This window comes from Periplaneta americana, chromosome 5, assembly GCF_040183065.1.
Source record: "Periplaneta americana isolate PAMFEO1 chromosome 5, P.americana_PAMFEO1_priV1, whole genome shotgun sequence".
In the NCBI taxonomy this organism is placed as follows: Eukaryota; Metazoa; Arthropoda; class Insecta; order Blattodea; family Blattidae; genus Periplaneta; species Periplaneta americana.
In genome coordinates, this window is record NC_091121.1 from 18,343,168 (window position 1) to 18,370,039 (window position 26,872).

Sequence of the window (26,872 nt, forward strand, 5' to 3'; positions counted from 1 at the left end):
TTTCTAGCAACTGAAACTGTATAGGATGAAGAATATAAAGATGTCTTGTGGTAGGGTATAATGAGTAAATTGTTATGATGAGATCCATATGTCGTAATATCGTAATATCGTCTATCGTGTGATATCTTCTTCTCCTCAAAATATTCTCCCGTTCACCATTCCTTCCAGAGCATCCTTCAGAAGGCAGTTTCTTCTCAGCCAGTGACTCAGCCAATTCCTTTTCCTCTTTCTAATCGTTTTCAGAATCATTCACTCTTTCCAATACAGCTTCGTTTCTTATTCTGTCTGTACATTTCACACGCTCCATCCTTCTCCACATCCACATTTCAATTGCTTCCAGTCGCTTCTCTTCACTTCGTCATAATGTCCATACAGAGCACTTTACTAGTCTCTTCCTTAGTTCTTTCTCCAGAGGTCCGCAGAAGATGCTCCTTTTTCTATTAAAAGCTTCCTTGGTCATTCCTATCCTCCTTTTGACTTCTGGCAGCAGCTCAAGTTACTGCTTATAGTACAACCCAAATGTTTGAAGCTGTTCACTTGCTCCACTGCCTCAATTAGAATTCGCAAGTTTACCTTCTTTACTTTTCTTCCTATGACCATAGTCTTCGTCTTGTTGGCATTTATCTTTATTCCATACTTTTCACAGCTGTCATTTAGCTCTAGTAGCATATCCACGCTATTACCTATTATATATTTCCTATTTCCTGCCTTCCTCTTTGCCTCCGCATATGATCCATATGTCTTAATGTCGTCTATCGTCTGATATCTTTTGTGCCCCGAACTATTCACCCGTTCACCATTCCTTCCAGTGCATCCTTCAGAAGGCAGTTTCTTCTCAGCCAGTGACTCAGCCAATTCCTTTTCCTCTTCCTAATCATATTCAGAATCATTCACTCTTTCTAACACAGCTTCGTTTCTTATTCTGTCTGTCCATTTCATACACTCCATCCTTCTCCATATCCACATTTCGAATGCTTCTAGTCACTTCTCTTCACTTCGTCATAATGTCTATGTTTCTGCCCCATACAACCCTACACTCCATACAGAGCACTTTACTAGTCTCTTCCTTAGTTCTTTCTCCAGAGGTCCGCAGAAGATTCTCCTTTTTCTATTAAAAGCTTCCTTGGTCATTCCTATCCTCCTTTTGACTTCCTGGCTGCAGCTCATCTTACTGCTTATAGTACACCCCAAGTGTTTGAAGCTGTTCACTTGCACTACTGCCTCAATTAGAATTCGCAAGTTTACCTTCTTTACTTTTCTTCCTATGACCATAGTCTTCGTCTTGTTGGCATTTATCTTCATTCCATACTTTTCACAGCTGTCATTTAGCTCTAGTAGCATATCCACACTATTACCTAGTATATATTTCCTATTTCCTGCCTTCCTCTTTGCCTCCGCATATGATCCATATGTCTTAATGTCGTCTATCGTCTGATATCTTTTGTGCCCCGAACTATTCACCCGTTCACCATTCCTTCCAGTGCATCCTTCAGAAGGCAGTTTCTTCTCAGCCAGTGACTCAGCCAATTCCTTTTCCTCTTTCTAATCGTTTTCAGAATCATTCACTCTTTCCAACACAGCTTCGTTTCTTATTCTGTCTGTACATTTCACACGCTCCTTCTTTCTTTATATCCAAATTTCCAATGCTTCTAGTCGCTTCTCTTCACTTCGTTATAATGTCTATGCTTCTGCCCCATACAATCCTACAATCCACTCAGAACACTTTACTAGTCTCTTCCTTAGTTCTTTCTCCAGAGTTCCGCAGAAGATGCTCCTTTTTCTATTAAAAGCTTCCTTTACCAGTACTATTCTCCTTTTGACTTCCTGGCAGCAGCTCATGTTACTGCTTATAGTACACCCCAAGTATTTGAAGCTGTTCACTCTTGTTCCACTGCCTCATTTAGAATTCGCAAGTTTACGTTCTTTACTTTTCTACCTATGACCATGATCGTCTTGTTTGCATTTATCTTCATTCCATACTGATCACAGCTGTCATTTAGCTCGAGTAGCATATCCCTTAGTATCATCTCCTCTTCTGCTAACAACGTCATATTATCAGCAAATCTTATACACTTTATTCTTCTTCCTCCTACTATCACCCCTCTCATGTTCTGAAAACAGTTCTTCACTAAATCCTCCAAGTAGATGTTGAATAGGGTAGGTGATAAAGGGTGATATGATTTGTAAGATTTTTTTTTTTTGACGTCTACCATTATATTTTAAGTTTCTTTTCTTCCAAAACAACGCCAATCCTTGTCTAAAAGTTTGTGTTATTGTGCATGTCACTTGAAAACTCTCTCAGTCCGTAGACCGATGGATAAAAAAACTAGCCCAGTTCTTTCATAAAAATGGACTGAACGAGTTTTGGGATCACACTTTCAAATTTTACACAAACTTCTAGAACTATACTTATATTTCAATCAGTTATAATGCTATGTTCAGATTAAAAAAATTGGCATTTCTTTCCAGTTCCAGGTCCCGTGCAAAATCTGACAGTCTACGAGACTTCACGTAGGAGATTGGGAGTTCGATGGTCAGCGCCCAAATATACCTTCGGTGCTTTAAAATCCTTTACTGTGTCGTACAGTTCAGACTCCAGCAGAACTGTTAGCTCCACGATCGATCCCAGTCCATGTGTGTTGTGGCCTCAACTTTACTGTCACACCATAACGCGACTGCAACCTGATAAAGAATATACAATTTTGGTAGGTTTTATTATTATTATTATTATTATTATTACTATTACTATTACTATTATTATTATTACTATTACTATTATTATTACTATTATTATTATTATTATTATTATTATTATTATTATTATTATTATTATTATTATTATTATTATTATTATTTTGAATCTCAAGGAATCAATATCTCATCTCACAGTTTACATTTCTAATAGACTAATACAGGGACATCATTTTATTTTTACCAACATTTTTAATATTAACTTGCCTATAACTCTGGATCAACGCCGTTTGCTACCCCGTTCCACGACTGGAGTTCGATGATACTGGCGTAATATACAAACAAATCACTTTACTAGGTATAGGAGAGAAGAAAAGTAGTTCATCCATTTACGTAGGCTAAGAAATATTGCGCTTTTGAGTTTGATCATTTTCATTAGGTTTTTGTTTAATCAAAATACAGTACAGTATTAACAATAAGTGTTTTTACTCACGAACTGAGCTTTCCATGCGGACGTATTCATTATGCAGTGTATATTATACTGTCTACAGCACATTAGCGTACAATATAGAGAATGAAGTTAAATTGAAAAATAACCATAATATGGATATTTAAACACATTTTTTTTTAATGGTGGCCGTTCATTTCGATACAGGCTTCAGTTCTAATGTGCATATTATCACACTATAGACTATTGCATCTAATTCCAATTACCAGGTTCGTCCTTCGTACTAGTAACTCATGTTGAAATAATTCTGTACCTACTCTATAAAAGAGTACCTTACGTACTGTAAATTCAATCTTCACTTCTGCCCGATCCGAAAAGATGAAATTACTCACACATACTATCTACTGTCCGTCCAAGTGGTTATGTCGTAGGGTCGTAGAAAGGGAGAAAATCACGTGACACATAATTACTTAACGAGTCCCTTTTATTCCAATTATTTTAAACAGTTGTATAATATTACGTAGACGTCCAATTCCTAACAAAAATTAATGCTCTCAGAAAAGAGCTAAGACAGCCCAGCCACTAGCTGGCGAATAAAGGCTGGTAGGGGAAACCGAGATACGACGTAGGCAAATGGATGACAGTACCTGTGCGAAAATAATTCAATATTGAAAGCTCTTTCGTCACTGGAAAACGCGAACATATTTTTGGAATGTACTGTTTACTATGACCGTAAGGCTACTATGACTGTATATGCAGTCTTGGATCTGTGTGGAGGACGGTTGAGCTTCATTAGTAGAAGGGGTGGGAGTGAAGTACATTCAAAAAACTCAGGTACAATAAAAATTGAAGTAAAAATAAAATGATGTCCGTGTATATAATTAAGAAGCATTTGAAGAGTAGTTGGAAAAGTAAAATATGTATCAAGAATACGCCTACTTCGAACAAAGTAATGACTTTTCTTTTAATAATAGCGAAGTACTATTCTGTCAGATTAAAGGCAGTGAAACTGGATACACACCAAATATTTTCAACATAACTTAAGGAAAGGGAAAGCAACATATTAATTTTTATAACACATAATCAGAACAGATAATAAAAGACTTCCAAAGACACTTTTACGTAGAAACCAACTGGAGAAAGAGGGTTGGAAGATCCAACAAGAAGCACATTTCCATCTCACTGGTAGTTAGTATCTTAAATGACATTTTTTTTTTTTCAAGAAATAAATAACGAACTATATACCGTTCTTTATGATCCCACATATGTCATTAACAGGGAAAGGATTTATATGTAAATACATATTTACTTATAAAGCTAATATAATTTATATTTTGCATTATCTTTATGTTTCACAATGTGTAGGGTTGAAAAATCCTACTTTTATTTTCCATATTTTTCCATATTTTAGAGTTTAGTACATATTTTCGTTAATTTCCATATATTTTCCATATTTCATATAAAACAGTCCATATTATATTAGGTTTAACAATAAAACAAAACAAAATTCCATTAACTTTTAAAAATACATTTCAACAATAGAGATTTAAACACATGTTCAGTAATCCCTTTAACATCAGAGTTATTTGAAAATTAGCAGTCCTATCAACAATGGGAAAGTAAGTTACAAAACTGTATTAATTTAATTTAAAATTTTTAACAGACTTCAGTTGTGCAGCTCAACAGTTAAATGCCAGTCAGAGTACACATAGGTTCAGTTTTGTAAATCATACTATAAAGACGGTAAATATGCCAAAAGTACGTCATTCAGTCAATTTAAAATCAAAACTAACAAGTTACATTTCAGAATTTAAAGAAGATGGTTTATCAACTGACAATAAAATATTATTTTGTAATTTGTGTCAGTGTGCAGTATCATCTACACAAAAGTTCCTGGTGCAACAACACATTACAACTAGTAAACATCAGGCCAACAAACAACTAAATTCCAAGCAGAGACAATTGTTTTTAACACAACCAACAACATCGAATGTAAGATCTGAGTTTAACATCGACCTGTGCCGTTCTCTCATCTCTGCTGATATTCCTCTCTACAAACTAAAGAATAAGGTCTTCAGGGAATTCCTTGAAAAATATACTCAACATACAATCCCGGATGAGTCAACACTTAGGAAGACGTATGCTCCATCCATCTACGATGAGACAATACAGAAGATAAGAGATGAAATTAAAGATAGTTCAATTTGGGTTTCCATTGATGAGACTCCCGACAAAGAAGGTAGACTTGTTGGTAATGTAGTTATCGGTTTGTTAAGTGAACAATATTCTGAACGAATTCTTTTACATTGTGATGTTCTAGAAAAGTGCAATAACAAAACTATAGTTAAACTGTTCAACGAAGCTATGGGTATCCTGTGGCCAAAGGGTATTATGTACGATAATGTGTTATTCTTTATTAGCGATGCTGCCCCTTATATGGTCAAAGCTGGACAAGCATTATCTGTTGTATATCCTAAATTGACTCATTTTACTTGTGTGGCGCATGCATTTCATCGTGTGGCAGAAGTGGTCAGAGACAATTTCCCTAAAGTAGATTTGTTGATTTCATCAGTGAAAAAAGTATTTCTCAAAGCTCCCAGTAGAGTTAACGTGTTGAAAGAAATGTACCCTGAAATTCCATTGCCACCAAAGCCAATTTTAACTAGATGGGGTACATGGCTAGAAGCAGTTGAATATTATGCCGAACATATAGACTCTATTAACAATGTTCTCCTTGCATTGGACTCTGAAGATGCAGTCTCAATTGATACTGCGAAAACAGTTACCTGTGACATAAGTGTGAAGAATGACTTAGCTCACATTCAGCATACATTTTCATGCATCATAAAAACGCTCAAAAGTCTCCAAAATAGGCACCTTTCACTATCTGAAAGTTTTGAAATTATAAATAGTACTGTGGAACAACTGAATCGTGGTAGAGGTAAAGTTGCAGATGCAGTAAGAGCTAAGGTGGACACTGTACTTTCAAAAAACCCTGGATATGAAGAACTACAAAAGGTTGTTGCTGTGATGAGTGGTGAATCAACAGTGAAGATTAACTTGGACTTATCCCCAGCAGACATTGTGAAATTGAATTATGTACCAGTTACTTCTTGTGACGTCGAACGCTCTTTTAGTCAGTATAAATCTATCCTCAGAGACAATAGAAGAAGATTCACTTTTCAGCACTTGAAAGAAATGTTTGTAACCTATTGTTATGGTAACAGACAATAAAAATTGTGTTTTGTTGAAACTACATTGGAAGATAAGGTACGTCCATTATATTTTTTGTTTAGTTTGATTAAAATGTACCAATATTTAACGTACATAGTCATTTTTTTTATAATTTTAAGTCCATATTTAATTCCATATTTTGGTAAAAATCCATATTTAATTCCATATTTTGGTAAAAATAACTACATATATATTTACATATTTCATATATTTTTAGTCCATATAAATCCGTTCCCTGGTCATTAAAAATAAATCAATGAGTGAATACCCAACTACTTATAATCGCCGTCCCTCTGCCGAACTCTGTATTTTCTACATCATTTTACCCTTACCACTGTATAATTTTATGTAAAAGAGAAATATGAAGAAATGTCCATAGCCGTTTTCGAATACATCCTTTTTCTTGTGTTATTTTTTTAATGAAGAACATCCATTTCATTTTCAGTAAAAATGATCACAGCTCATGAACATTGTTCCATGTTGAATTTAATTATAGAAAATGGATATCAAGGAAGTCATAACAATAATCTATTATTGTGATTCTCTACTGACTGACCTCAATGTCAACCAGTCGCAAAGATTACAACGTGTTCATAATTCTTGTGTTCGCTTCGTCTGCGATGTCCGTCGCGCTGACCACATTACCCCATCCTTCCAAACTCTAAACTGGCTACGGCTTAACGAACTTAGAAATTTTCATTCTCTTGTTCTCCCTTTCCAAGTCCTCCACACCTCTACACCTACCTACCTTGCCTCCCGTTTCAGTTATCTGTCATGTCATAATCTCTTCACACGCACGCAAAATAGCCGCATACTAGCCATACCAACACATAAGACATCATCGTATTCATCATCATACAAAATCTCGCTCTCACGCTTGTGGAATACCCTACCCAGTGACATCAGAGACTGTCGGAATTTAGTAGCGTTCAAAAGCAAACTTATTAAGCATTTTCTTGCTGCGTAGAGTAGGTTTAATTTTTACTTAGTTAATTAAAAAAAAATTCTCTCTTCTTAACTTTTGCAATAAACTGTCTAGCTTTTATTAGTCAGTTAATCTTTTAGTACTTTTATTTTTATTGTATTTGTAAATTTAATATTAATTGTAATTATAATTGTAATTGTATTCTTAATATTGTAGTTGTAATCCCTTGAATAGGGGGAGAGAAGGCCTGATGGCCTTATCTCTACCAGGTTAAATAAATAAATAATTAAATAAATAAATAGGTAAATAGGTAAATAGATAAATAGGTAAATAAATAAATAATTTAGAAAAAATCACTGCATACAGACGGATAATATGCTGAAAACCACTATTCCGGTATAAAAAGTGCTAAAAACATTTCCGTGCAAATATCTAATTCGATTTCATAAATTCATAATACTTCGATTATGAGAGAGTAAAAGACGAAGACAATGACAACGAGGACAATAATTACGATGATGTTAATGATGGTGAAGGGATGACCACTGAAGTGTCTTAAACGCTTACATACTTACAAATGCCTTTAAAGAACCTAGAGGTTCATTGCCGCCCTAACATAAGCTCACCATCGGTCCTTAACCTAAACAAGATTAATCCAGTCCTTACCATCATATCCCATCTCCCTCAAATTCATTTTAATATTATCCTCCCATCTACGTCTCGGCCTTCCCAAAGGTCTTTTTCCCTACTGCCTCCCAACTAAAACTCTATATGCATTTCTGCATTCACCCATACGTGCTACATGCCCTGCCCATCTCAAACGTCTAGATTTAATGTCCCTAATTATGTTAGGTGAAGAATATAATGTGTGCAATTCTACCTTACGTAACTTTCCCCATTCTTCTGTAACTTCTTCCCTGTTAGCCCAAAATATTTTTCCAGGAACCTCATTTTCGAATACCCTGAACCTCTGTTCCTCTCTAGAAGTGAGAGTCCAAGTTTCACAACCAGACAGAACAACCGGTAATATAAAAGCTCTTTTATAAATTCTAACTTTAAATTTTTTTGAAAGCAGATTGAATGACAAAAGATTCTCAACTGAAGAATAGCAGGCATTTTCCATATTTATTCTGAGTTTAATTTCCTCTCGAGTGTCATTTATATTTCTTACTGTTATTCTAAGGTATATGAATTTTTCTACTTCTTCAAAGGATAAATTTCCAAATTTCATATTTCTATTTCGTACTATGTTCTGGTCACGAGACAGAAACATATACTTAGTGCCTTAAACGCTAATATATAAATTTAGAATTTTGAATAAATTGTTTAAAAATGTATAGGCTAATTCTCAAGGATACTGAAAAATGTTTATCATTGAACTAGGTCCAGGCCAGAAACGACGAAATAGAAGAAGACGGGGAAACCGCTGTAGTAACTGCAGTTACCAAGGAAACAGGTAAGAAATATGTTTATGTAAAATATTGCATTAAATATTTGAGCTTTCTGCTATTTATTGATAATAATTTTGTGCATCAGGGAGGAATTGGAACAACGTTTAAAAAGAATGGTTAAGTTCTGTTATTTAGCTGTTATTTATTTTAACTTAGTAAATTGCCACAGGACGTCTATAATTGGTAGAAAATACAATTGAATTGTATTTCATAAGGGCGTGTGTGTGTGCGTGCTTGCGTGTGTATGCATATGCACATGTGTTTCGAAAGTAACGCATAGTTACAATTATTAAAATCGAACTAGGAGATTTGGAGTAAAAAGTTCAGACACGTCAAACTTTGTATTGGAGAAAAAAAAAAAAAAAAAAAAAAAAACACATTTTCTTGGAAGTATGCGAGTATTGTTTTGCGAATTATAACATCATCGATAACATTTTAAAATGAAACCCTATAGTTTTAACCCAAACCACGGAAGTGAAATGGAGTTGGGTATTTTGTATCACAGATTTACGTAAATTTAACTAATTCTGTCCTTGAATTTCCGTGAGGAGGTGCCGCTATCATGCAATAAATTGCTGTTTTTTTTTTTTCGCTTGTACTAACGAGCTAACTCGTTGGCTTGTACGAACATCGATAATACTGCCATCTATTGTCTGTCTCAGGAATCTGAGGAGTAGAAAGACGAAACAAGACCTCTGCGCAAGTGGTATGTGGGAGGGCTAGGATCAGTGACCGCTCTGGGGGAAGGTGTTGGTTGAACGGAGGGAACAATCGCTTGCAGGAGGAGATAACTTCTATCTGAACTCTACTCTACCTTCGACCACGAGCATCTTACCCCTTAGCGGACTCGAGCTGATACTACCCGCAATACACTCCGGCATAAATAGCCTCCGCCCCCATAAGCGCTAAGTTACTCCACAGATACCTGGGACAGACCGTAGTGGTGATAGCTTCAGGCATCTCATTCAAAAAAGTAGATTGCTACTTCAATTTACAACTTACTTAGTGACTCTCTCTCATAATTAAATTTTACCTATTTCCCGATTAAGGAATGTGCCATTCGTTTCGTGGGCGGAACAAGGGACGTTCTTGGTACGTGGACTTTCTGTAAGCTATTGCTGGCTTAAAAATGGGCATTGTTTATAATTTATGATGAACGAGATGTAATGAATCATCATCTGTGTGTATTAGGAGTAATAGTGGAAAAATTAGAAATACTGTAACCGTTGTCACCACTGCTTCAAAGAGGTAGAAACCCTCGCCCACGTTCTTGGATCTTGCGTGCATGGTGAGACATTACGCAGTGCCACGCATCACAAAATCAGGTCCGCAATCGCTCAAGCTCTTCGCGACAAGAGAAATATACCACTTATGAAGAAATCTATCGGAAACAGGAAGCTGTCGGCGGGTTGATATTATATTAGCCTTTAACAACACAACAGGCTATATAATAGATCCTACTATCCGCTTCGAATTGAATACAACTCAACCGGAAGATGTCAACAGTGAGAAGAATCAAATTTATGGCCCAACTGTTCCTTAATATTTACATATGTATAAGTTACAAATTATTGAAATCATTATGTTATTAGTGGGTGCTAGAGGCACGATTACAAAAATATTTATCGATTTCTGCAAAGAGTTCAATCTTGAATCTTCTTTGGCCAAGACTGTTTCTTTGACAGCTCTAAAATATTCAATCTATCTTCTGAGAAATCACATAATAATAATAATAATAATAATAATAATAATAATAATAATAATAATAATAATAATAATAATAGCCTAATGTGTCCCTTGAAGGGCAAAGGCCTCCTGCTAGAGGGTAGCTCTGTTTCACTAACGCGGTGAGCTACTCCGCGTTAGGTTGTGTCTAGTGTTTCTTTGTCTGGTTGGAGTTGATTTCGCTGTCACTTTGATTAATTTGATTTCACTAACACTTTTATTATATTGAATGCACTTTCACTGAGTCAACTTGGGATGTTGTTTGTGGTTGGCACTGTCTTCGTTTGTAGTCGACTTCCAATTGTTCTCCATGTTCCCCTGCTTCTTGCTATTCTGGACCATTGCTGGCCTGCTTGTGTTGTGTAGAAGTCTGCCCATCTCTTCCGTGGTCTGCCTCTGTGCCGGTCTCCTGTGCGCGGGTCCCACATGGTGGCTCTGTATGTCCATCTTTCGTCTTTCATCCGCGCGATGTGGCCTCCCCACTTCCACTTCAATTTGTTTGCTCTTTGTGTGACGTTTGTTGTTGATGCCATTTGGGACAGCGAATCATTGGAAATTCTGTCTCCCATAGTTATTCCCAATATCTTTCGTTCCATTTTCCTTTGGCATATTTCTAGCGCATTCATCTGTCTGTTTGTTGTCGACCATGTTTGGCATCCATAGAGTAGTGTTGGGTAGACGCAGGTTTGTAGTACTTCGAATTTGAGTCTTCTGCTGATTGACTTGTCCAGAAGTATGAACTGGAGGGACCAGAAGGATTTCCAAGCTAAGGATATTCTTCTTCTTATTTCTTTTCCAGTCTTCTCTTTAAAGGAAATTAGTTGGCCTAGGTATGTGTATTCCGTTGCATATGGTAGCGTTGTTCCGTCAATTGAGATGGGGATCTCACATACATAAAGTAAATTAATAACACAATAATTATATTTCTCACGAAAACATTTTCATAAAATTCTACGTATTTACTAATACTTGTATATTTAATATACTTTGACCTTCAGGGCAACCGCTATTTTAGGGGAAGTTTGTAAAATAAATTATTCTCAGGGAATCAAATGATTATGGCCACATGTTACAGCGCCTCAAGCCCCATCATACATCCGTGTAGCAAGACAGACACAGACGAGCCTGGCGGTGGAGTGGGGGCTACCTGACCTCTTGAACGGCAGACTCAAGTCCTTCGTGGTTAACATGCAAGAGACGGACTCGCTCAACTCCTCCGAGTGCTGCCAGTTCTTCCCAATACAAGAGGTCCTTGTGGGAACTGACCAGACCAATTTTTCGTATGAGGTACATGCAATACAAATATTTTATTTTTACTTGCTCTACCTACTAGTCTACTCCATTCTTGTATTCTGACCGGAGATATGGAGTACAGAATGGAAAAGGAGTTATGACGATGTAACGTTTGCAGGGTAATCCATTCCGATAACATAACTTTGTGACTAATAACACGATTTTAATAAATGTGGATTGGTTCGATCAAGTATATTACTACGATGCGAGCATGAACTTCAGGATATCTGGGGAAACTGACGCTCAATGTAAGTGTCATTGCTATGATCAGAAGCATGAAGAAGGATTCATAGATATAGGACCCAATAAAGTATATCGATTTGTGGCTGCTAGAATCAGCTCAGCAACATCTGAACTATTGATTCTAATGAGTGTATCTTACGTTGCTTGTCGGCCTCGGTAGCGTAGTCGGTATAGCGCTGGCCTTCTGTGCTCGAGGTTGCGGGTTCAATCCCGGTCTGTGCTCGAGGTTGCGGGTTCAGTCCCGGCCCAGGTCGAAGACATTTAAGGCTCATGTCAGTAGATTTACTGGCATGTAAAAGAACTCCTGCGGAACAAAATTCCGGCACATCGGCGACGCTGATATAACCTCTGCAGTTGCGAGAATCGTTAAATAAATAATAATTTTAAGTAAATAACTAAGTAAGAAAGTAGAAAACAAAGTAAGTAGAGTCAACTTCGGATATAGTGAACCTCTGCGGACCAGCTTATTTCGTTCACTATATCCGAGGTTCACTAAAACCGAAGTGTCTGTTTTTATATTACTGACGTTGCTATACACACAGTTAATGTCCGTTTGGGACAGAACACGTTCAATATCAGTACTAATGCTCTCTTTTATCTTCCAACTTAAACACTTTACGCTTCGACATCCTGATGCTCACAGTTTGAAACTTGAATCTAATCTGACCATGTAAGTAATCTGACCGATTTCGCACCTCTTCTCACTAGAGATATGCTACTGTGTACGCGGCCTTGGAATTTCCCCGGGTTCACTTTTACAAAGATGCAGGAGAAAGGGTTATTGACCATTATATTGTAATCCTCCTTGTATTTACCTTTTGGTCATCACTCTACTCCCTTTTACAAAAGGAAACGCTTTCTCTTCCTATTCTTCTAATAACCTCTTTTAAAGGAATCGGAACTAACCCTTCCTTTATCCTTCACTGCGTACACTATTTTCTTTAACATGTTTCATAATGTCCAGGAAGCTGAATGAATCCTTTCAATGCACTTAAGGAGTAGAAGGTTTGACATTTTGTTCTGGATATAATCTTGGAAGTTTATAGGAAAAAAGGTTTCTTAAATTACCATTTTGACAGTTTTAAAATTACATTTTCTTGGGAAAGTTCTAGTTTTAGGTTCACTGTAACCGAAGTGAGGGTTCACTATAAACGGAAATATTAATGTACTTTTTAATGTATGCGGGTCGGGACCAACGATTTAGGTTCACTATAACCGAATATTCACTATAACCGAGTTCACTACATTAAGAGTTGACTGTAACTAAGTAACTGAATTCGTAACTAAATAGGAAACTAAGTAGGTAAGTAAGTGAATAGGTAGGTAGGTGAGTAAATAAATAAGTAGGTAAGTAAGTAATAAAGTAGATAACTAAGTAACTAAATAGGGAACTAAGTAAATAAATAAATAAGTAAATAAATAAATAAATAGAGTAGATCTCAAAATAATGACTGCGATTCCTGCAGGTTTCCGATCTGCACCCGGCCTCCAGTTACATGATAAGCGTGACGGCGAAGACTGTGTCCTTGGGCCCCGCGGTGAGCATAACAGTCCACACTCGGCCCCCTGTGCCGCCCATGGACGGCTTGATCGAGATTTCGAGTCCAGTGACCAGTAGCCCCACGGTGAAGATCCTACCGGCCACGAGCAACAAGGACTTGATCAGGTTCGTCGCAGCCTCACGCATTTAGAGGAAACCGTCCATGGAATGGGTGACATGCATGTATTTTATTTTTCATCGAAAGTGGGTTCTACTAGTAAATAATATGACATACTATGCTTGAATTTTAGTATTAGAATTACAATTAGTCCATGGGATCCCTTAAGGACAAAAAATTCCGAGTAGCCACTTCGGAAAAATTCTCATACTTCTCTTATTGCTTCCTTTAGTTGACTTCTCCGCTTCTCTCGATTCATTGTCTTTGATGACCAGTTACAACCAAAGTGGACCTTCAAGTCGCCTGCCTTTGTAGTCCTCCTGTGGCCAGTTCTTGTGCTCCTAGCTGTTGCTCTGTGTGCCCATCTAATGTATTTCATTCTCACGACATGGCCTGTCCATCTCCATGTAATGTTCTTAGCTGTCATCTTTCTAAGCTCTTCGTTTCCAATTCTGTCTTTAAGACTGACTGAAGTCTAGAATCTTCCTCTCCACTTTCCACTTTCACTTTTATTGATTATTATTTATTTATTTATTTATTTATTTATTTATTTATTTATTTATTCTGGTGTAGCTAAGGCCATCAGGCCTTCTCTTCCACAACACCAGGAATACAAATACAATAATATAGAAAAACAGAGAAAAAACACTATATACAAAATAAAGTTACACAAAAAATAAAGAGAGAGAGAGAGAGAGAAAAAAAACACTATAAACAAAGTAAAGCCACACAAAAATATACACAGTTTGCAGTCACACAAACTTTAAATGAGTGATTAAGTATCATAATTAATTGTATCCTAACTAATTAACTAACATAAACAAGAAACTTGCAATTATAATCTAGATTAAAAAAGAAAAAGAAAAAAAAAACACAAATCAATACTTCTAACAATACCTAAAAATATTAACTGAGACAAAATTTTCCAATTTAATTTTGAATTATGATAAAGTCCGGCAGTCCCTGACGTCATTAGGTAACGAATTCCAGAGGCGGGGTATTTCTACGGTATAGGAAGATGAGTATAAAGACGTTCTATGATGAGGGATAGAAAGAAGTGCTTGATGTCGGTTTCGAAGAGTTGTAAGAAATTGAAAGCGCGATAACAGAAAATTCGGAGTAGAAGTATGCATGATTCTAAACAGAAGAGACAGTGGATGTATTGTTCTTCGTTCCTTCATACGCACCGATGAAAGTAACTGGAGGGAAGGTGTTATATGGTCAAATTTACTAGTATTGCAGATGAATCGTATGCACACATTATGAACACGTTGTAGCGTCTCAGCTAAGAGTGAACTTACATTAGTTAGGAAGGAATCGCAATAATCAAAATGGGGCATTACAAGCGTCTGAATGAGATTCTTTTTTTTAGACTAAGTGGTAGAAATTCTTTCATATGGAACAAGGAGTGAAGGTGAGAAAATATTTTTTTGCAAATGTGTGTTACTTGAGTGTTCCAATTTAGATCGTTATCCGTAAAAATGCCAAGATCTTTAACTGTTTCACTGTATTTAACAATAATCCCATTCAATATTATATGTGGTATAGTACTACTGTCAAGAGTGCTTTGTAGACGATTATGTCCCATTACGATTGCTTGCGATTTCTCTGGGTTTAAACTTAATCCAAATTTGTGTGCTCACAGTGAAATCGAATTTAAGTCTTCGTTCATTTTGTTTACTGCGTCACTAGTCTCGTCAGGATGAAAATGCAAATAAATTTGCAAGTCGTCAGCATACATTTGGTATCTGCAGTGTTTTATCATATTAGTCACGTCATTAATATAGATCATGAAGAGTAAAGGTCCGAGAACTGATCCTTGTTGAATTCCAGATTTCACGACACATCATTTTGAAGAATAATCGCATGCAATGACACATTGTTGACGTTCACGAAGGTAAGATTCAAACCAAGTAACAGAACTTTCAGAAAGATTCAGACGTCTTTATTTACATAATAGAAGGTCCGTGTAAACTGTATCAAATGCCTTACTGAAGTCAAGTAATGTCAGTAATGTTAATTTTCGTTCATCCGTGACTACACGTATATCCTCATTCACTTTTAGTAGTGCTGTAGTCGTACTATGTCCATTTCTGAACCCGGATTGGTATTCGTCCAGTAAGGGATGTTCAGTTAGATTAGTATTAGATTAGTATTACTATTAATTTATTATCAATTGTATTTTTTATTAATTGTGTTTACTATTGATGTCATTATTGAGTGTAATTAGTTATCATTGCCACCGAGTATACTATACTCATTTGCAGTGGGAATAAATACATAGGCCTATATATTTTTAATATAAGAGGAATATACTGTAGAAATAAAATAAAATAGAAACTAAAAGTAAAGCAAAAACTAAACAATCATAATCATCATCATCATCATCATCATCATCATCATCATCATCATCGACTCAACAGCCCAGTGTGGACCCACACCTTACCCAGAAGCTTCTTCCATTACTTCCCATTAAGAGCCTTGCCCTCCCAGTTCCTTTATCTAAATCAGTTTAACGTGTTGGCAGATACGTCCTCCCATCTCAATTTAGGCCTTATAACTCCTCTCTTGCCCTCTGGTTTTATTTTAAAAATTCTTTTTGTAATTCTGTCATTATTTATTCGTATTATGTACCCTGCCCATTTGAGTCTATTAAGTTTAATGAACTTAAATATATCTGTCCCCTTGTTTAACTGATATAATTCAAAATTGTATCTCCTCCTCCATTGACCTCCTGCTTCCACAGTCCCAAAAATGCATCTAAGAATTCTTCTCTCAAATGTACGCAGTCTTCCTTCATCAGACCTAGTAAAATTCCTTATTCTGACCATATGCCACCACATAATAGCTACATATATCGATCGTCTAGTTCAAAAGTGCGACAACTCAAAAAAACAAGTTTTGAGATACCTTCAGTTGAAAGTTTCAAATAAATCACTTAGAAAGAAGCAGCGTTCTGGTTCATAACCACGACAATTAGAAATGAGTCAGTATTCAGGACGAGCATATCACAATCTTCCAGTTCATTATTAATACATTTCGAAATGTACTAATAATGAATTAGTAAAGTCCATAGTTATAATTATTTCTAAAGTAGTTTATTTAGTTTTTTTTTCTTTTTTTGCTTGTAAATATGACTTATCTCAATATTGAATCGGAAAGAGCTCCGAAAGGGGCTTTCAGTAGTATAAATAACTAAAAAAAAATGGCAATTTTTTAGTTGTCGCACTTTTGAACTGGACGATCGATATACGAATATAAGGTAGGTGTCCCTGATATGGCCATGCTAAGGTTTGAGAATTTTTCTAGCCGCCATTTTGAAAAAATGTAAACCACTTTTTCTTACTCGTTCTCAGTCTAATGGACTTTCTTAAAACAATTTCCTTTCCCCATAAAAATAGCTTTAATTGTCCAAAAAGGCCCAAATTCCAAAAGTCTACCTAGTGGCCATATCAGGAACATGTGCACATGATATGGCCACCCTTGTTCCATGTTCTACAAATCGTGATTGTTTTCAGTTTGATAGCGCAGTTGTGTTAAAATTAAATAATTTTGGTGTAAAATGAATAAAAATGACACTTAATAATCTTCTTTATAATTCAAAAGTGTAGTCAAAACAGGTTTTTCCATAAAAATTAAGTTGTTTTTCTTAAAATACAAAATTTTTGCGTAATCCCAGCTATAAGGCATGTAAATTTGTCAGGTGAAAAAATAAAAGTGAAATGAACTTGATATGGCCATGGTGCATTTGATATGGCCATATTAGGAGCAGGTAAGCTTTCACGAAAATCGTTTGATTATGAACAACTCGTAAAAGATACGCCATCAACTACAACACCAATCAACAGAACATTAAAAACGGAATGGAGTACGATAGTTTTCATGAAACAAGTCTTTGAAAAACATGCATAAATCAAAGGAGACTTACCAGAGTAAAATAAGAAGAGTTCACATGAAAACCGCAAAACAGGCAACTGACGCCATGTTGCTCAACCTGACTGGATGGAAAACGATCAAGTGACATACCAGGATGCCCTTTCACTGGATGCTGCTGCAATTTAGCGGATTTTTTTTGTTAACTAACTCACAATAGGGGGGGGGGTGGCCATATCAAGAACATGGTCATAACAGGAGCACCCACCTTACCTAGAGTTTCTTCATAAAATGAAAAATGGGAAAGCCACAAGTAGTGTTACATAACTTTACTTACCTGTAATATATTAAAACAAAATAGAAGTTATATTTTCATAAATCATTCAATTTAAATTTCTTGAGATGAATAGGCCTATATGTTTTCTGTACAGAAAATGACCACTCATTTGGAGCCATTTAGTGAAGACGTAGAAAACAAGGGTTAAAATTAAGTTATTACCATAATTCAATGGAAACATATAGCAAGTAATATAAAGTTTACACATTAAAACTACAAGATATGTTAATCTTCACTGAACTATGGTTGCATGTAATAACAATTAAGAAACATGTTAAAGGAATTGTCATTCCACCAAATGAGTGCTCTCAGGATCAAAATGATCGCATTTTAATTTTTAAATACAATTTAAATTAAGTAATATATTAAAAGACTTATTCTTCTATCAAACACGAATGTTCCCTGGATCAAATGTCCTATTTTAATTACGTAATTACTTTATATTTATTTCTAACGGGTGCAGCGGAGCGCACGGGTACGGCTAGTTATTAATACATTTCGAAATGTACTAATAATGAATTAGTAAAGTCCATAGTTATAATTATTTCTAAAGCAGTTTATTTCGTTTTTTTCTTTTTTGGTTGTAAATATGACTTACCTCAATACTGAATCGGAAAGAGCTCCGAAAGGGGCTTTCAGTATATAAATAACTAAAAAATGGCAGTTTTTGAGTTGTCGCATTTTTGAACTGGACGATCGATATACGAATATGCCTAGAGTTTCTTCATAAAATGAAAAATGGGAAAGCCATAAGTAGTGTTCCATACCTTTACTCACCTGTAATATATTAAAACCAAATACAAGTTATATTTTTATAAATCATTCAATTTAAATTTCCTGAGATGAATAGGCTACATGTATTCTGTACATCAAATGACTCTGTATAATAATCTCAAATTAACAGAAGGTAACAATGGTATATTATTTTGTCTTGTCTCTTTACACTTGTTGCAGTGGGTATTTAGTATTGGTTCTACCGCTATCATCTGGAGCGAAATCTTTCGACACGGTAATTTGGAAGGATTGGTTGTCTGATGAACTGAAACGTCTTGTGAATGGAAGCTTCTACATAGCGGCAGATTTCAATCAGGTGAGACTTCTAATAATTATTATTCATATTCGCTATCCAGGATTAAGTAATAATATTTACAATAAGGGAATTATTCATTGATTAAAGTTCTCGTTAACACTTTGTTAAAAACATAAAATTTACTCTGTCACACGTTAAAAGTGTTAAAATTTTTAAAAAGGTATTTACCTTCGACCGACGGCCCGTTTCGACGCTATTTGTCGTCGTCTTCAGTGTCTCTTGAACCACTCAGTGTATTATTCAGTATATTACATTTCCTTAAACTGAAACTACCCATTATTTAGTTTTTTTTCGTATACGCATTTATTCATTTTTTTCAACTAGTGTTTCTTTTTAAATTTCACCTAACATTTAACTTAACTTTTCCTAAGTTCGACAGAACAGAATTGAAAGTTCTGACCAATAAGGTAGTGGGTGTGGCAGGTGAAATGAATACAAATTCTTATTGGTTATCCACCAACGAATACAGTACTGTACTTGCATTTCCTGCCCGCCCCGAGACTTGTGTAAGCGCTTCTATACTGTTTTCGCTGTAAGAGAAATCCTAAAGTAAACACAAGCACGTGGCTGTCATACCGGTGATTGGCTCACAGTCGAAACACTCACACGACGCAGGAAAATATAGTTCGTATTTGGAAACTATCATCTTGTAAAAAGGTAAAAAAAAAAAGATAAAGGTATCCCCGTAACATGCCATGAAGGCACTTGGGGGGCATGGAGGTAGAGCCCCATGCTTTCCATGACCTCGGCACTAGAATGAGGTGGTGTGGTCGGCACCACGCTCTGACCGCCTTTTACCCCCGGGAAAGACCCGGTACTCAATTTTATAGGAGGCTGAGTGAACCTCGGGGCCGTTCTGAAAGTTTGGCAACGAGAAAAAATCCTGTGACCACCTGGGATCGAACCCCGGACCTTCCAGTCCGTAGCCAGCTGCTCTACCAACTGAGCTACCCGGCCGCCCACTATCATCTTGTATTATTTGAAAATAAAAAATTGAACTCTAGTTGTTAAATACAATGAAACATATAACTTCACTCATATGTAAAACGATATGTAAAAGAAAAGCTACTTTTATATTTTGTTATGTACTATGAACGCGGATGAATACAAACAGTAATACCGAAGTAGTCTGTTCTTGTAACAAGCTGGCGCCACTTGAGCCCGTAGTTGTTCACGTAAGCACGTGGTACTGAAGTATGGCTTCTGCATCCTGGGTGTGTGTGGCTATAAGATGGAAACCCTCTCAAAAGCGGAGAAAAATAAATAGTCTTAAATGTATGTAATATGTTATGTGAGTTTTAAATTACAGTAATTATAAAGTAAATGTTTCCTAAGCAAACGAATGCATAGTAGTGAGGTTAGGCCTACTTGACGAGTAACGGGAAATGTTTAACATGAAACAGAATGTACAACAGTAGGCGGGAACATGTACTGAGAATCTATGGCGCCAAACAGCGGCCAATGAAGCCTCACTTCAGTCACGTGCTATTGTTTACATTAGGATTTTTCTTACAGCGAAAAGCCTATAGTACCACAGCGGGTTTCGACAGTTCCGTCTCAGAAATCAAATCAATACTTTCGCGTCTGCGCACATCTCACAATTTAAGAGCTATGAACAAGGTCACTTCCGATCTTCTGTCAGATAAAACTAAATGAATACTTGTGAATAATTTCTAGTTAGAAATATGGTCGAGCATAAAAAGTCGTATGAAACTTGCCTATAATGGTAATTAAGACGCTCGTATGAAAATTATGAAACTCGCTTGCGCTCGTTTCATAAACAAATATACTTGCGTCTTAATTACTATCATTATAGGCTCGTTGCATAATGTACTATTTTAGTGTGCTCCTTCGTTCACTGTCGCTTATGTCAGAATGTTATTCTCTTACTTCTGATGTTCGAGACCATTGTGAAAGCTCACTATAAAGTTGATATCCATCAGGATCACATTTTAATACCTTCTTTATATCACACACTTTTTCTCATAAATTAAAATATTTTATTCTCGATCATGCCGAAATGTAGTAATTATACACCTGGTAGCAGAACTTTAATGCATGTCATTAAAGGTCAGGTCTTTCAGCCAATGACGACTCAGGTTACAACTGTTCAGCCAATGACAGGTCAGCTTTCTACCGTTTAAAACCGCAAGTATCGATTTTTCTCGGATATGCAATCGAAAGAGAATTAGCGAAAAGTCACGAGGCTGGAATCCAATACTGTCGCAGAAGGTTATGTTCTGTTACTATAATAATTAGCGTTAATTGTAAATAATATTCAAATAAATTCAATTTGTCATCTCGTTTTTCAATGTCTAATTTAATTTGAATGTTATCTCTGTAGGTTCTTATGGCCTAGCAAGATCAATGTGGACATCTGTTTCTCGGAAAAAATCAATACTTTCGCGTCTGCGCACATCTCACAACATACGGGACATTGCTAAAAAATTAATAATATCAAGTTAGAAATATGGTCGAGCATAAAAAGTCGTATGAAACTCGCCTATAATGGTAATTAAGAAGCTCGTATGAAAATTATGAAACTCGCTTGCGCTCGTTTCATAAATATCCATACTCACTTCTTAATTACCTTCATTATAGGCTCGTTGCATAATGTACTATTAATTATATGCATGTTGGAAGACTGATGATTTGAGCATTGGACTTAAGAAGCGTGAATGTAAACTTTTCGAGTCCATCAATGAAAGGCATTCCTTTCACCTCTTCCTTCATATTCTTGCCAAATGAGACGTTTAAATTCATTAATCTGAAGAGATACTTTTTCACTTTTTAGAACATGTCTTCCAAGGACTTGTTTGAAATACAGTTCCTTTGCAGTATATTTCCCACTAAGACTAAAAGTTACGAGTTATTTCAGACTTCAAGTATGTTACAGCAAATCTGTCAAAAGTTGATGATTTTATCTTCCGTTCTCCATACGATTCGACCGTTATTTATGGTCAGCTCGCCAAGGAAGTACGTACTTTTATTTTCCAGACATCCCTATTCCAAGGCAAAAACGAATGCTCGCGAACGGGGATATACTGTATGATGATTTTGAATATTATACATCATGACCTACAGCATGATTTGGACAGACTATATAGATGGAGTATCGATAATTTTCTTCTGTTAAATCTTAATAAATGTTGCTTTATGACATATTCTAAAAATAAGACAGTTGCTCAAAATTCGTATGAAATTAATGGTGTGAAGTTACCTAGAGTAGAATCATTTAAGGATTTGGGTATTTATTTTACACACAACTTACGTTTTAAAATGCACTCAAATCACGTGGTAATTGATGGATATAGAAAATTAGGATTTATAATTAGAAATACAAAAGAATTAGAAAATATAAATACTATAGATACCCTATATAAAACTCTAGTTAGAAGTAATGCGTCTGTAATATGGTCACCTCAGTTCCAGTCCCATCAGATCCAAATAGAAAGGATACAGAAAAGATTTGTACGTTATTTTTAAAAAAAAAACATCACCTGTCGTCTTATGACAAGCAAATTTCATATAATCAGTTTCTTTTTGAATTTAATTATAAAACTTTAAAATCTCGAAGGTTAATAAATAGCCAAATTTTACTCTATAAGACTGTTAACGGTATATTGAATAACTGTGATTTTCTTAAATTCCTTCAGTTCAATGTAAAAAGAACAGAATTACGTCATAGGCAACCTTTTATTATTCCCATTCCTAGAACTGTTTTCTTCAAGAACTCTCCATTGTTTGTTATTTGTAATACTTACAACTCTCTGTCTTTAAACTGTGGTTCTCAATTGGATTTCCGTTTAACAATTGAAAATTTCATACAATATTAAAAAGAATTGTATTTCCTTAGATATTTAAATTATGAAGAAGTGTATTATGTTTTTATTCTAGTTTTTAAATAATATTGTATCATTATATTGACATTTGGCACTATATACAGGGACATCACTTTATTTTTACCAACATTTTTAACATTAACCTGGCTATACTCGGAAACACTGTTGCCCCCTTCCATTACAGGAGTTTCATGTTACTAGTGCAATATGTAAACAAATCATTTTACTAGGTATAGGAGGAGAGAAAAGTAGTGTATCCATTTATGTTGTAGGGAAATACGATATTACGATTTTCAGTTTGATCATTACTTTTATGGAATTTATCAAAATACAGTAGAGTAGTAACATTTTTTTTTTCAAAAACTCAACTTTTCAGGCGGCTATGTTCATTATTTAATGTCTACTTTATTTAGCATATTAATTATTGATGTTAACATACAATATAGAGAGTGCATTTAAATTGAGGGGGTCATAAGTAAAGGGCTGTAAGTGCACTTAAGTTACTTTTGAGAAAATGGGGTTTAAATAATTTAAGCTTTCGTAAGATCGGTGAAATTTTTATTTAAATTTTAATGTGTGATGAGATTCAAATATCCCTTTGCCACTAAAATTTTAGATACTTCAGCTTACACTGGATGCACTTAACTCATGTTATTACAAATGTCACTAGCATTCCTTTGCTTCTAGCCACCTCAATTCAAAAAAAGCTAATCTGAATTTTTAAACAAGTTGCTGAAAATAGTTGCCGTTCATTACAATGCAGGCTTCAATTCTTTACACATATTATTAACAACATTTTGAAGCATATTCTCTGAAATTATTGAATTTATCGTTTCTTGAATATAGTTTTTTAGTACGATATTATTAATATAGGTTCTTTCTTCTATAAAAAACGCAACCATATTTCTGAAACACACTATACACTGCAATGTTTACTTCACTGCTTGAAGACTTTGAATGCAACAGCGGCCGTAAGTTTGTGTGTCTGACGGGAGCAAGGACATTAGTGAAGGGTTGGGAGTGAAGTACATTCAGAAATGCAGGTACAATAAAAATGCAAGTAAAAATAAAATGATGTCCCTGTATAACTGTAATATTATATTCTAGCATCTATTACCATTATGTATTTTCTTTCTTTCGTTTGTGTTGTTTGTTTTGTTATTTTTTTTCTTATTAGGCTATGTATTTTGTGTACGTAAGCCACCTGTAATTGGAAGCCTGCTGCTGTTGGTGGTGGATTTAAATAAATAAAATAAAATAACATAAAAACTAGATAGCCAACACCAGCTGATCACAGGATTCCAACACTATTTATACTTTGCCTAAAGATGATATTATATGTTGCACTTGATCCATTTTTGCAACTTTCCAAGAATTCCTGACTGTTGTTTCGTTCACATGCTGTGCCACTACATGTCACCGTTTTGCACAAAATTCTCTGTAGAACTTAAGTGAAAATGGAAAAAAAATGCCACATGCCACTTTTTGTATCTTCTAAAACAATTATGATCTGATAAAGATATCACATCCCTCAGGTTGACCTGGAAGAAAAGGACGATTTCGTGCTGGGCTCCGGGAGTCCAGTGACCGCCGGGAAATGGAGTGAGATACGAGACCCGAGTCTTGAGCCAGGAGAGTCGTATCAGCTAGGCTTGGTACTCATCAGCGAATATTGCGGGGTTCACAGCGTTGGATATACGGAGACCCCAGCATTTGTGGTCCAGTCAGAAACATGATTAAGTCAAATAGTACATTATGCAACGAGCCTATAATGATAGTAATTAAGACGCGAGTATGTTTGTTTATGAAACGAGCGCAAGCGAGTTTTATAATTTTCATACGAGCGTCTTAATTTCCATTATAGGCAAGTTTCATACGACTTTTTATGCTCGACCATATTTCTAATTTGAAATTATTCACAAGTATTCATGTTATTCTTATCTGACTGGGGAGCGAACTGACCTTGTGCAATCTCGTAAATTGTGAGATGTGCGCAGACGCGAAAGTATTGATTTTTTTTCCGGGCAACGACTGTCGACGACCTTGATATAATACAGTAAGATAAATGTTAAACTTTATATAACCTTGAAATTGAATTCGACATTGAAAAACGAGACGACAAATTGAATTTATTTGAATATTATTTACAATTAACGCTAATTATTATAGTAACAGAACATAACTTTCTGCGACAGTATTGGATTTCCAGCCTGCGTGACGTTTTGCTAGTTGTCTTTCGATTGCATATCCGAGAATAATCGAAAACCTGAACTGTAATGAATAGGTGTACTTTAATGACATGCATTAAAGGACTGCTACCAGGTGTATAATTACTACATTTCGGCATGGTCGAGCATAAAGATATATTTCTAACACAACGATGAATATTCTCAACAAATCATAAGGATATTGGAACTTTATATTTTATTTTTGGTGCCTGATCAGGTATAGTAGGAACATCATTAAGAATATTAATTCATTTATGTGTCAACGCATAATTCGTCATCTACTGCATATTCCAAACTACCGTCATATGTATGGGAGTTGTTAAAGGTTCAGAATTATCGTTTATTAACAATTTTTGTTTTTGTGTTCCTGTATTAAAATAAGAAAATCTTCATATTAGCAAGTAGTCGCAATTATTAATTTGTAAGAATAATGATCACAAATATATTTTAACTGATTTTATTTGAAATCGTTAGATACATATTTTAGCCTTTATGATGTCTAGAGGTGGTGATATATGTCAATTTTAAATTAGAAATTTAGCATTTTAATTTTAATATGTAGCATTTTGCAGTATGTATACATTCTCAATTAGCGATTTGTAACATTTTTATAGGAAAACATGGATTCTTCAAGATAGGCCATGTCTTTTGAAAATAACAGTGTGGAATTAAAATCATATTCACATGGAGATGCTAGTAGCTGTTCATTACTTTGTTACTCATGTTCATGAATCAGTGACACCAGAGAACACATCTGTCCCTATTGTTCCGTCACCCATTTTCTCCTATGATTTAGAATTGAATTGTATGCTATTTACTGAAAATCTTTCAGCATCTACACTGTTGGTAGAACTCCAAATGCTCTGCAGATATTGGAGAAGAAATGGAAGTATAAGGGTACAGTACATCAGTTATTCATAGATTTCAAAAAGGCATATGACTCGGTTAATAGAAAGCTTTATAAAACATTGTTATTGAATTTGGTATTCCCAAGAAACTAGTTCGATTAATTAAAATGTGTCTCAGTGAAACGTACAGCAGAGTTCGTATAGGTCAGTTTCTGTCGGATGCTTTTCCAATTCACTGTGGGCTAAAGCAAGGAGATGCACTATCACCTTTACTTTTTAACTTTGCTCTAGAGTATGTCATTAGGAAAGTCCAGGATAACAGAGAGGGATTTTAATTGAACGGGTTACATCAGCTGCTTGTCTATGCGGATGACGTAAATATGTTAGGAGAAAATCCACAAACTATTAAGGAAAACAACGGAATTTTACTTGAAGCAAGTAAAGAGATAGGTTTGGAAGTAAATCCCGTAAAGACAAAGTATATGATTATGTCTCTGACCAGAATATTGTACGAAATGGAAATATAAAAACTGGAAACTTATCCTTTGAAGAGGTGGAAAATTTCAAATATCTTGGAGCAACAGTAACAAATATAAATGACACTCGGGAGGAAATTAAACGCAGATATCTTTGAACTCCAGTGTACAAATAGTAGCAATATTTTCTGATACTGATATACAAAATGTGTAGTTTTTGCGCTTCAGAAGAAAAATACGGCCACACTCTTGAAGTACTCAGAAGATTGGTACAGAGTTCATGGGTAATTGATTTTAAATGTAGTGCATTCTAAGTGTTTTCCCATCACAAATGATAGTACGTATCAGAAACACGTAAATGAAACTCCTAATATAGTGACAGAATTGAAAGAAAAATGCTTGAGAGTTGCTTCTATGAAATTCAGAATTAATTAGGTAGAGAATGTGGTGTACGTAGGTAGAAACGTGATTTTTTTTTCTTTGTTGGGCCCTAATTGCTATTTCTGTGGA

At 35.4% G+C, this 26,872-nt stretch overlaps 1 protein-coding gene across 3 annotated transcripts in view; it reads left to right on the forward strand.

The window, feature by feature from the left end:
• The window catches only part of LOC138699503 (tenascin-R-like), a 113,659-nt gene extending 87,933 nt beyond the window's left edge, over positions 1-25,726 (forward strand). For all 3 annotated transcript variants that reach the window (XM_069825446.1, XM_069825444.1, XM_069825445.1), the window contains exons 23-28: positions 2,470-2,705; positions 8,682-8,754; positions 11,550-11,761; positions 13,477-13,676; positions 18,833-18,968; positions 24,346-25,726. In XM_069825446.1, coding sequence (XP_069681547.1) covers positions 2,470-2,705; positions 8,682-8,754; positions 11,550-11,761; positions 13,477-13,676; positions 18,833-18,968; positions 24,346-24,546 — 1,058 coding nt within the window. In that variant the 3' untranslated portion in view covers positions 24,547-25,726. The remainder of the gene's footprint in view (positions 1-2,469; positions 2,706-8,681; positions 8,755-11,549; positions 11,762-13,476; positions 13,677-18,832; positions 18,969-24,345) is intronic.
• Positions 25,727-26,872: the final 1,146 nt, after the last annotated feature.